Source organism: Ambystoma mexicanum, chromosome 10, assembly GCF_040938575.1.
Source record: "Ambystoma mexicanum isolate Mex_15411 chromosome 10, UKY_AmexF1_1, whole genome shotgun sequence".
Lineage (NCBI taxonomy): Eukaryota > Metazoa > Chordata > Amphibia > Caudata > Ambystomatidae > Ambystoma > Ambystoma mexicanum.
Window position 1 is genome coordinate 16,727,296 of NC_090932.1, and position 9,828 is coordinate 16,737,123.

At 49.7% G+C, this 9,828-nt stretch overlaps 1 protein-coding gene across 2 annotated transcripts in view; it reads left to right on the forward strand.

Annotated features, from left to right (window-relative positions):
- Window positions 1-6,861, forward strand: part of LOC138491105 (probable cation-transporting ATPase 13A4) — an 891,483-nt gene extending 884,622 nt beyond the window's left edge. For both annotated transcript variants that reach the window (XM_069617424.1, XM_069617425.1), the window contains one exon: window positions 464-6,861. In XM_069617424.1, coding sequence (XP_069473525.1) covers window positions 464-661 — 198 coding nt within the window. In that variant the 3' untranslated portion in view covers window positions 662-6,861. The remainder of the gene's footprint in view (window positions 1-463) is intronic.
- Window positions 6,862-9,828: the final 2,967 nt, after the last annotated feature.

The window sequence follows — 9,828 nt, forward strand, 5'->3', positions numbered from 1 at the left end:
AGTTCCGAAACAAGTGTTGTTAGAATGAAGCTCTGTGTGTGTTTTCAGAGCTCCTGGCGTGAACTGTTACTAAAAATACTTTGATGAGGCTACTGTGGATTTTATGAATGGTCAGTGTCTTAAATTTGATGTAATAGGTAGTAATCATGTATGTGTTTATTGCTTACTTGTATCAAGTGTTTACTTGCACTTGGATGTTCTGTGTACGATGCTGCTTTTATGGTTCTGCACACTGAAATAAAGTTGATAAGGGTAGGAAACAAGGAGGAGCATGATATGGAAATGCAGAAAAATAAGCCTCGTGGCTGTATATTGTGTCAGACAGCATTAACAGTGCTTATACATCGTTTATCGCTATCAAGACATAGAAAACACCTTGAACAAGCATTCACGAAAAAGATCTGTGTTGTCTTGAAAACATGTCACCTTTTGTAAATCTAATACACTGTTTTTTATTTTCTAGGAATACATTGTTGATAACCGCAGATTCTGGAAGTCCTTACAGAGGTGTTTTAAATACGAATCAAAAAGTAAATACAGGATAGCGCAAAGATTGCTGGCAAAGGACCCCAACTGGCCCCCCCTCAACGTCACAAGATATGCAGAGCCGACAACTGCAGAACTGGAGAGCAAAGTGGGACTCTTGGCGCACAGTGTGTGAGGATGATGGAAAGGAGTGCGGCGCGGCCTAGAGTCTACGGAGAGGCCTGGCCCATGCATTTACTGACTTCATCTCTGATCAAAGGAACAATTATGCTTTTAATCATTGCTGATATTCTCCAATGATGTTTGCATATCTTACAACCGAACACTTGAAGCCTGGTTTAGCAATACTGAGCGCTATCATGAAACCGCTGGACAAGATGCTGCAGACAAGTATATGGACATGTTACCAATAATCAGAGCCTTCTTCAACAACTTCTTCTCCATGTCTAAATGTTGAAGGCTTCAGTTTAGCTGCATATTAGCTGTGTTTTAACTGTACCGCCATTTTATTTTCAATTGTGTGCTATAGTTGTAGCATAGCTGTGCAGGGGCTGTGCATGAGCTGCAGTGAGGCTGTCAAACACACACAAAATGTACGTTTGAAGCTTATATTACAGCTAAAGGACAGCGATTCACATCCTAATCGCATCTATCACATGCTGAGGAGCCATATCTTGGTGACAGCCTCTCACGCAGCCAAAACCTCAGCTACTGCACTGACACCCTCTGCCGCAGCTTAGAGACATCCTCCCACACATCCTGCATCACAGCTGCCCCTGCAGCTTAGAGACAGCCTCCCACACATCCTGCATCACAGCTGCCCATGCAGCTTTGGGACAGATCCACTGACACCCTCTACCACAGCTTAGAGACAGCCTCCCACACATCCTGCATCACAGCTGCCCATGCAGCTTTGGGACAGATCCACTGACACCCTCTGCTGCAACCTCTGCTGCAGCTTAGAGACAGCCTCCCACACGTCCTGCATCACAGCTGCCCATGCAGCTTTGGGACAGATCCACTGACACCCTCTGCTGCAACCTCTGCTGCAGCTTAGAGACATCCTCCCACACATCCTGCATCACAGCTACCCCTGCAGCTTAGAGACAGCCTCCCACACATCCCGCATCACACCTGCCCATGCAGCTTTGGGACAGCTTCACTGACACCCTCTGCCCCTGCAGCTTAGAGACAGCCTCCCACACATCCTGCATCACAGCTGCCCATGCAGCTTTGGGACAGATCCACTGACACCCTCTGCTGCACCCTCTGCTGCAGCTTAGAGACAGCCTCCCACACATCCTGCATCACAGCTGCCCATGCAGCTTTGGGACAGATCCACTGACACCCTCTGCTGCAACCTCTGCTGCAGCTTAGAGACAGCCTCCCACACGTCCTGCATCACAGCTGCCCATGCAGCTTAGAGACAGCCTCCCACACATCCTGCATCACAGCTGCCCCTGCAGCTTAGAGACAGCCTCCCACACATCCCGCATCACACCTGCCCATGCAGCTTTGGGACAGCTTCACTGACACCCTCTGCCCCTGCAGCTTAGAGACAGCCTCCCACACATCCTGCATCACAGCTTTCCATGAAGCTTTGGGACAGATCCATTGACACCCTCTGCTGCAGCTTAGAGACAGCCTCCCACACATCCCGCATCACACCTGCCCATGCAGCTTTGGGACAGTTTCACTGACACCCTCTGCCACAGCTAGCTTAGTGACAGCCTCCCACACATCCTGCATCACAGCTGCCCATGCAGCTTAGAGACAGCCTCCCACACATCCTGCATCACAGCTGCCCCTGCAGCTTAGAGACAGCCTCCCACACATCCTGCATCACAGCTGCCCCTGCAGCTTAGAGACAGCCTCCCACACATCCCGCATCACACCTGCCCATGCAGCTTAGAGACATCCTCCCACACATCCTGCATCACAGCTGCCCCTGCAGCTTAGAGACAGCCTCCCACACATCCCGCATCACACCTGCCCATGCAGCTTTGGGACAGCTTCACTGACACCCTCTGCCCCTGCAGCTTAGAGACAGCCTCCCACACATCCTGCATCACAGCTTTCCATGAAGCTTTGGGACAGATCCACTGACACCCTCTGCTGCAGCTTAGAGACAGCCTCCCACGCATCCCGCATCACACCTGCCCATGCAGCTTTGGGACAGTTTCACTGACACCCTCTGCCACAGCTAGTTTAGTGACAGCCTCCCACACATCCTGCATCACAGCTGCCCATGCAGCTTTGGGACAGCTCCACTGATACCCTCTGCTGCAGCTTAGTGACAGCCTCCCACACATCCTGCATCACAGCTGCCCATGCAGCTTTGGGACAGCTCCACTGACACCCTTTGCTGCAGCTTAGTGACAGCCTCCCATAAATCCTGCATCACAGCTGTCCATGCAGCTTTGGGACAGCTCCACTGACACCCTCTACCACAGCTTAGAGACAGCCTCCCATACATCCTGCATCACAGCTGCCCATGCAGCTTTGGGACAGCTCCACTGACACCCTCTACCACAGCTTAGAGACAGCCTCCCATACATCCTGCATCACAGCTGTCCATGCAGCTTTGGGACAGCCTCCCACACATCCTGCATCACAGATGTCCATGCATCTTTGGAACAGGTTGGCTGGCAGCCTCCACTACAGTTTAGTGCAGCTTATTCTGCAGCCCTGGCCTTTGAGACATATGGCGGATTTTCATAGTTTCAGCAGTATGAGCCAACAATTCACACTCCTGCATTAAAATGCTAAATCTGCAATGTTTGAGAAACATATTTAACATACTGTGTGTGGTTCACTGGGGGCAACATCTTAAACTATGCTATGGATTCCAATGGAATGTGCACGATATTTACCAGGTTTATGTGTAATGTGTATTCAATTGGAATCCATTCGTTTTACCCCTGCATGACACTGGCTGCACATCCTAGACGGGGGAGGAGAGCAAAGCGGAGATGCAAACTCCACTTCACTGCTCTTCTACACCTTGGTACATCCCGAAAATGGGGAAGAGCTTTACATGGCGGTACACAACCATTACGCCTCTCTTGTACACCTACATTAATAATGACAATGACCCCCCTTAAGTCTCTTCGAATGATTAAGGAGGCAACGTGAACAAAGAGAGCATCATCTCCTGGTACCTGGGAGTGTGTCTTGTGTCCTTTAGGAGGGAGAAGTGTGGCGATGTGTATCGGGCGTATGTGGGCCTGTGACAGAGGAGGCTGTGACGTCATGCACGGGCTGCGGAATGTTGCGCGGATGATGTCAGTGTGCCTCAGTGAATACCTCATGAGTGAGAGTAGAGAGCTGGGCTGCCTGAGGGTCCCTGCCTTTAAAGTTACCTTCTTACATGTAACCTTTAAAGATGACCAAAGACACTGCCTGTGGACTTACATGTAACCTTTAAAGATGACCAAAGACACTGCCTGTGGACTTACCTGTAACCCATGAAGATGAATAAAGGCACTGCCTGTGGACTTACCTGTAACCTTTAAAGATGACCAAAGGCACTGCCTGTGGACTTACCTGTAACCTTTAAAGATGACCAAAGACACTGCCTGTGGACTTACCTGTAACCCATAACGATGAATAAAGGCCCTACTTGAGGACTTACCTGTTACCTATGAAGATGAATAAAGACCCTACTTGAGGACTTACCTGTAACCTATGAAGATGAATAAAGACACTGCCTGTGGACTTACCTGTAACCTTTAAATATGACCAAAGACACTGCCTGTGGACCTACCTGTAACCCATAACAATGAATAAAGACCCTACTTGAGGACTTACCTGTTACCTATGAAGATGAATAAAGACCCTACTTGAGGACTTACCTGTAACCTATGAAGATGAATAAAAGCACTGCCTGAGGACTTACCTGTAACCCATAAAGATGAATAAAGACACTGCCTGTGGACTTACCTGTAACCTTTAAAGATGACCAAAGACACTGCCTGTGGACTTACCTGTAACCCATAACGATGATTTTAGACCCACTTGAGGACTTACCTATTACCTATGAAGATGAATAAAGACCCTACTTGAGGACTTACCTGTAACCTATGAAGATGAATAAAGGCACTGCCTGAGGACTTACCTGTAACCCATAAAGATGAATAAAGACACTGCCTGTGGAGTTACCTGTAACCTTTAAAGATGACCAAAGACACTGCCTGTGGACTTACCTGTAACCCATAACGATGAATAAAGACCCTACTTGAGGACTTACCTGTAACCTATGAAGATGAATAAAGGCACTGCCTGAGGACTTACCTGTAACCCATAAAGATGAATAAAGACACTGCCTGTGGACCTACCTGTAACCCATAACGATGAATAAAGACCCTACTTGAGGACTTACCTGTTACCTATGAAGATGAATAAAGACCCTACTCGAGGACTTACCTGTAACCTATGAAGATGAATAAAGGCACTGCCTGAGGACTTACCTGTAACCCATAAAGATGAATAAAGACACTGCCTGTGGACTTACCTGTAACCTTTAAAGATGACCAAAGACACTGCCTGTGGACTTACCTGTAACCCATAACAATGAATAAAAACCCTACTTGAGGACTTACCTGTTACCTATGAAGATGAATAAAGACCCTACTTGAGGACTTACCTGTAACCTATGAAGATGAATAAATGCACTGCCTGAGGACTTACCTGAAACCCATAAAGATGAATAAAGACACTGCCTGTGGATTTACCTGTAACCTTTAAAGATGACCAAAGACACTGCCTGTGGACTTACCTGTAACCCATAACGATGAATAAAGACCCTGCTTGAGGACTTACCTTTTACCTATGAAGATGAATAAAGACCCTACTTGAGGACTTACCTGTAACCTATGAAGATGAATAAAGGCACTGCCTGAGGACTTACCTGTAACCCATAAAGATGAATAAAGACACTGCCTGTGGACTTACCTGTAACCTTTAAAGATGGCCAAAGACACTGCCTGTGGACTTATCTGTAACCCATAACGATGAATAAAGACCCTACTTGAGGACTTACCTGTTACCTATGAAGATGAATAAAGACCCTACTTGAGGACTTACCTGTAACCTATGAAGATGAATAAAGGCACTGCCTGAGGACTTACCTGTAACCCATAAAGATGAATAAAGACACTGCCTGTGGACTTACCTGTAACCCATAACGATGAATAAAGACCCTACTTGACGACTTACCTGTTACCTACAAAGATGAATAAAGACCCTACTTGAGGACTTACCTGTAACCAATGAAGATTAATACAGGCACTGCCTGGGGACGTACCTGTAACCCATAAAGATGAATGAAGACACTGCCTGAGGACTTACCTGTAACCCATACAGATGAATATAGAAACTGCTTGAGGACTTACCTGTAACCCATGAAGATGAATAAAGACACTGCTTGAGGACTTAACTGTAACCCACAACGATGAATAAAGTCCCTACTTGAGGACTTATCTGTAACCTATGAAGATGAATAAAGGCACTGCCTGAGGACTTACCTGTAACCCATAAAGATGAATGAAGACACTGCCTGGGGACTTACCTGTAACCCATACAGATGAATATAGAAACTGCTTGATGACTTACCTGTAACCCATGAAGATGAATAAAGACACTGCTTGAGGACTTAACTGTAACCCATAAAGTGAATAAAGACAGTGCCTAAGGACTTACCTGTAACCCATAATGATGAATAAAGACTCTACTTGAGGACTTACCTGTAACCTATTAAGATGAATAAAGAGACTGCCTGAGGATTTACCTGTAACCTATGAAGACGAATAAAGACACTGCTTGAGAACTTACCTATAAAGATGAATAAAGGCACTGCCTGAGGACTTGCCTGTAACACATAAAGATGAATATAGAAACTGCTTGAGGACTTACCTGTATCCCATGAAGATGAATAAAGACACTGCTTGAGGACTTAACTGTAACCCATAAAGATGAATAAAGACACTGCCTAAGGACTTACCTGTAACCCATAATGATGAATAAAGACTCTACTTGAGGACTTACATGTAACCTATTAAGATGAATAAAGAGACTGCCTGAGGATTTACCTGTAACCTATGAAGATGAATAAAGACACTGCTTGAGGACTTACCTATAAAGATGAATAAAGACACTGCTTGAGGACTTACCTGTAACCTATAAAGATGAATAAAGACACTGCTTGAGGACTTACCTATAAAGATGAATAAAGACACTGCTTGAGGACTTACCTATAAAGACGAATAAAGACACTGCTTGAGGATTCACCTGTAACCTATAAAGATGAATAAAGACACTGCTTGAGGACTTACCTGTAACCTATAAAGATGAATAAAGACACAGCTTGTGGACTAACCTGTGATGGAGACCAGCATCCTTCTTTATCACACTGGCGATGAGTTTGAGGAACCGGGTGGTGTGGAGGGGGTCAAGCAAGAGAAAGAGATGACCATGCCCACTATCCCCAGAGGAAGAGATGTCTTCGGGTGGTCGCCCACTATCCCCAGAGGAAGACATCCTCACCTTCGGGTGGTTGCCCACTATCCCCAGAGGAAGACATCCTCACCTTCGGGTGGTCGCCCACTTTCCCCAGAGGAAGACATCCTCTATCCCCAGAGGAAGACATCCTCACCTTCGGGTGGTTGCCCACTATCCCCAGAGGAAGACATCCTCACCTTCGGGTGGTTGCCCACTATCCCCAGAGGAAGACATCCTCACCTTCGGGTGGTCGCCCACTTTCCCCAGAGGAAGACATCCTCACCTTCGGGGGGTCGCCCACTACCCCCGGAGGAAGACATCCTCACCTTCTGGTGGTCGCCCACTAACCCCAGAGGAAGACATCCTCACCTTCGGGTGGTCGCCCACTTTCCCCGGAGGAAGACATCCTCACCTTCGGGGGGTCGCCCACTATCCCCAGAGGAAGACATCCTCACCTTCGGGGGGTCGCCCACTATCCCCGGAGGAAGACATCCTCACCTTCGGGTGGTCGCCCACTTTCCCCAGAGGAAGACATCCTCACCTTCGGGTGGTTGCCCACTATCCCCAGAGGAAGACATCCTCACCTTCGGGTGGTCGCCCACTTTCCCCAGAGGAAGACATCCTCACCTTCGGGGGGTCGCCCACTACCCCCGGAGGAAGACATCCTCACCTTCTGGTGGTCGCCCACTAACCCCAGAGGAAGACATCCTCACCTTCGGGTGGTCGCCCACTTTCCCCAGAGGAAGACATCCTCACCTTCGGGGGGTCGCCCACTATCCCCAGAGGAAGACATCCTCACCTTCGGGGGGTCGCCCACTATCCCCGGAGGAAGACATCCTCACCTTCGGGTGGTCGCCCACTTTCCCCAGAGGAAGACATCCTCACCTTCGGGGGGTCGCCCACTATCCCCAGAGGAAGACATCCTCACCTTCGGGGGGTCGCCCACTATCCCCGGAGGAAGACATCCTCACCTTCGGGTGGTCGCCCACTTTCCCCAGAGGAAGACATCCTCACCTTCGGGTGGTTGCCCACTATCCCCAGAGGAAGACATCCTCACCTTCGGGTGGTCGCCCACTTTCCCCAGAGGAAGACATCCTCACCTTCGGGGGGTCGCCCACTACCCCCGGAGGAAGACATCCTCACCTTCTGGTGGTCGCCCACTAACCCCAGAGGAAGACATCCTCACCTTCGGGTGGTCGCCCACTTTCCCCAGAGGAAGACATCCTCACCTTCGGGGGGTCGCCCACTATCCCCAGAGGAAGACATCCTCACCTTCGGGGGGTCGCCCACTATCCCCGGAGGAAGACATCCTCACCTTCGGGTGGTCGCCCACTTTCCCCAGAGGAAGACATCCTCACCTTCGGGGGGTCGCCCACTATCCCCAGAGGAAGACATCCTCACCTTCGGGGGGTCGCCCACTATCCCCGGAGGAAGACATCCTCACCTTCGGGTGGTCGCCCACTTTCCCCAGAGGAAGACATCCTCACCTTCGGGTGGTTGCCCACTATCCCCAGAGGAAGACATCCTCACCTTCGGGTGGTCGCCCACTTTCCCCAGAGGAAGACATCCTCACCTTCGGGGGGTCGCCCACTACCCCCGGAGGAAGACATCCTCACCTTCTGGTGGTCGCCCACTAACCCCAGAGGAAGACATCCTCACCTTCGGGTGGTCGCCCACTTTCCCCAGAGGAAGACATCCTCACCTTCGGGGGGTCGCCCACTATCCCCAGAGGAAGACATCCTCACCTTCGGGGGGTCGCCCACTATCCCCGGAGGAAGACATCCTCACCTTCGGGTGGTCGCCCACTTTCCCCAGAGGAAGACATCCTCACCTTCGGGGGGTCGCCCACTACCCCCGGAGGAAGACATCCTCACCTTCGGGTGGTCGCCAGCCAGAAGAATGCTCTCATATGGTTACTCTGGATGAAACAGTGGCTGCTACTGTGTGAGGATCTGGTGAGATGGATTGCATTCTGGTGGCAGGGCTGATGGCGGAGAAGGACCCTGGTTGGGTGGTTCTTTATGGGGAGGGCCCAGTCTGACTCTGCTGGAGGTAGAGGATGGCGTCCTTTGATGGAAGGCAGGGCAGTGCTGCCAGGCCAGGAGTCTCTGCCTCCCGGTGGAGTGCAGAGTGTGGAGGCCAGTGTGTTATCGAGGAAGCCGCTGGTCTCTTAGGAGCTGCTGCACTATTGGAGTTCTTCATGTGCAGGCTGGTGCTGCGTCCGTGTGTGTCTGCTGTCCCTGGAGAGGTATGCAAGGAATGAGGTGGGTGCCCCAGTGCTTGCCAGTGCCCACTCCAGTATGCACCAGCTGTGCCAAGGTGTGCAGTGAGGATAGGCGGGAAGCAGGGGTGGTATTGCAGCCCATCCTCTGCAGGGTCAGAGGGCTCAAGGACGGCTGCAGGGCCTACATTGTAAGGCAATGATGTAGGTTATGCGGAACTAATACTTAAAAGGGTTCATGTTTAAAGGCACATTCTCACTATTTAGGGGGAAACAAGAGTTCTCAGTAATGTACCCAATTGTCGGGTGAATGACTGTGTAATCATGTGATGCATGGGTGGCGTGTTAAGCGGGGGTTGCTGCATACTAGTGAGGTATGTGAGTGCATTGCAGGGGTCGAAACTGCGGTGGGATGAGGCTCTTTAGTTTGTCTCCTACGTTTACACTGGGGCTCTGGGCGGGAGGGGGGTGCTTACCGTGTTACGAAAAGCTGCCAACACCTACTTGCGATTTTGTAGGCCAAGTGGGGGCACACAAACATGCTTAAGTGACACACTGACTTTGTGTGTATGGGAATGTGTATAAAGAAACATTAGGGCAAGTTTAGAAGAGATTTAAAGCAT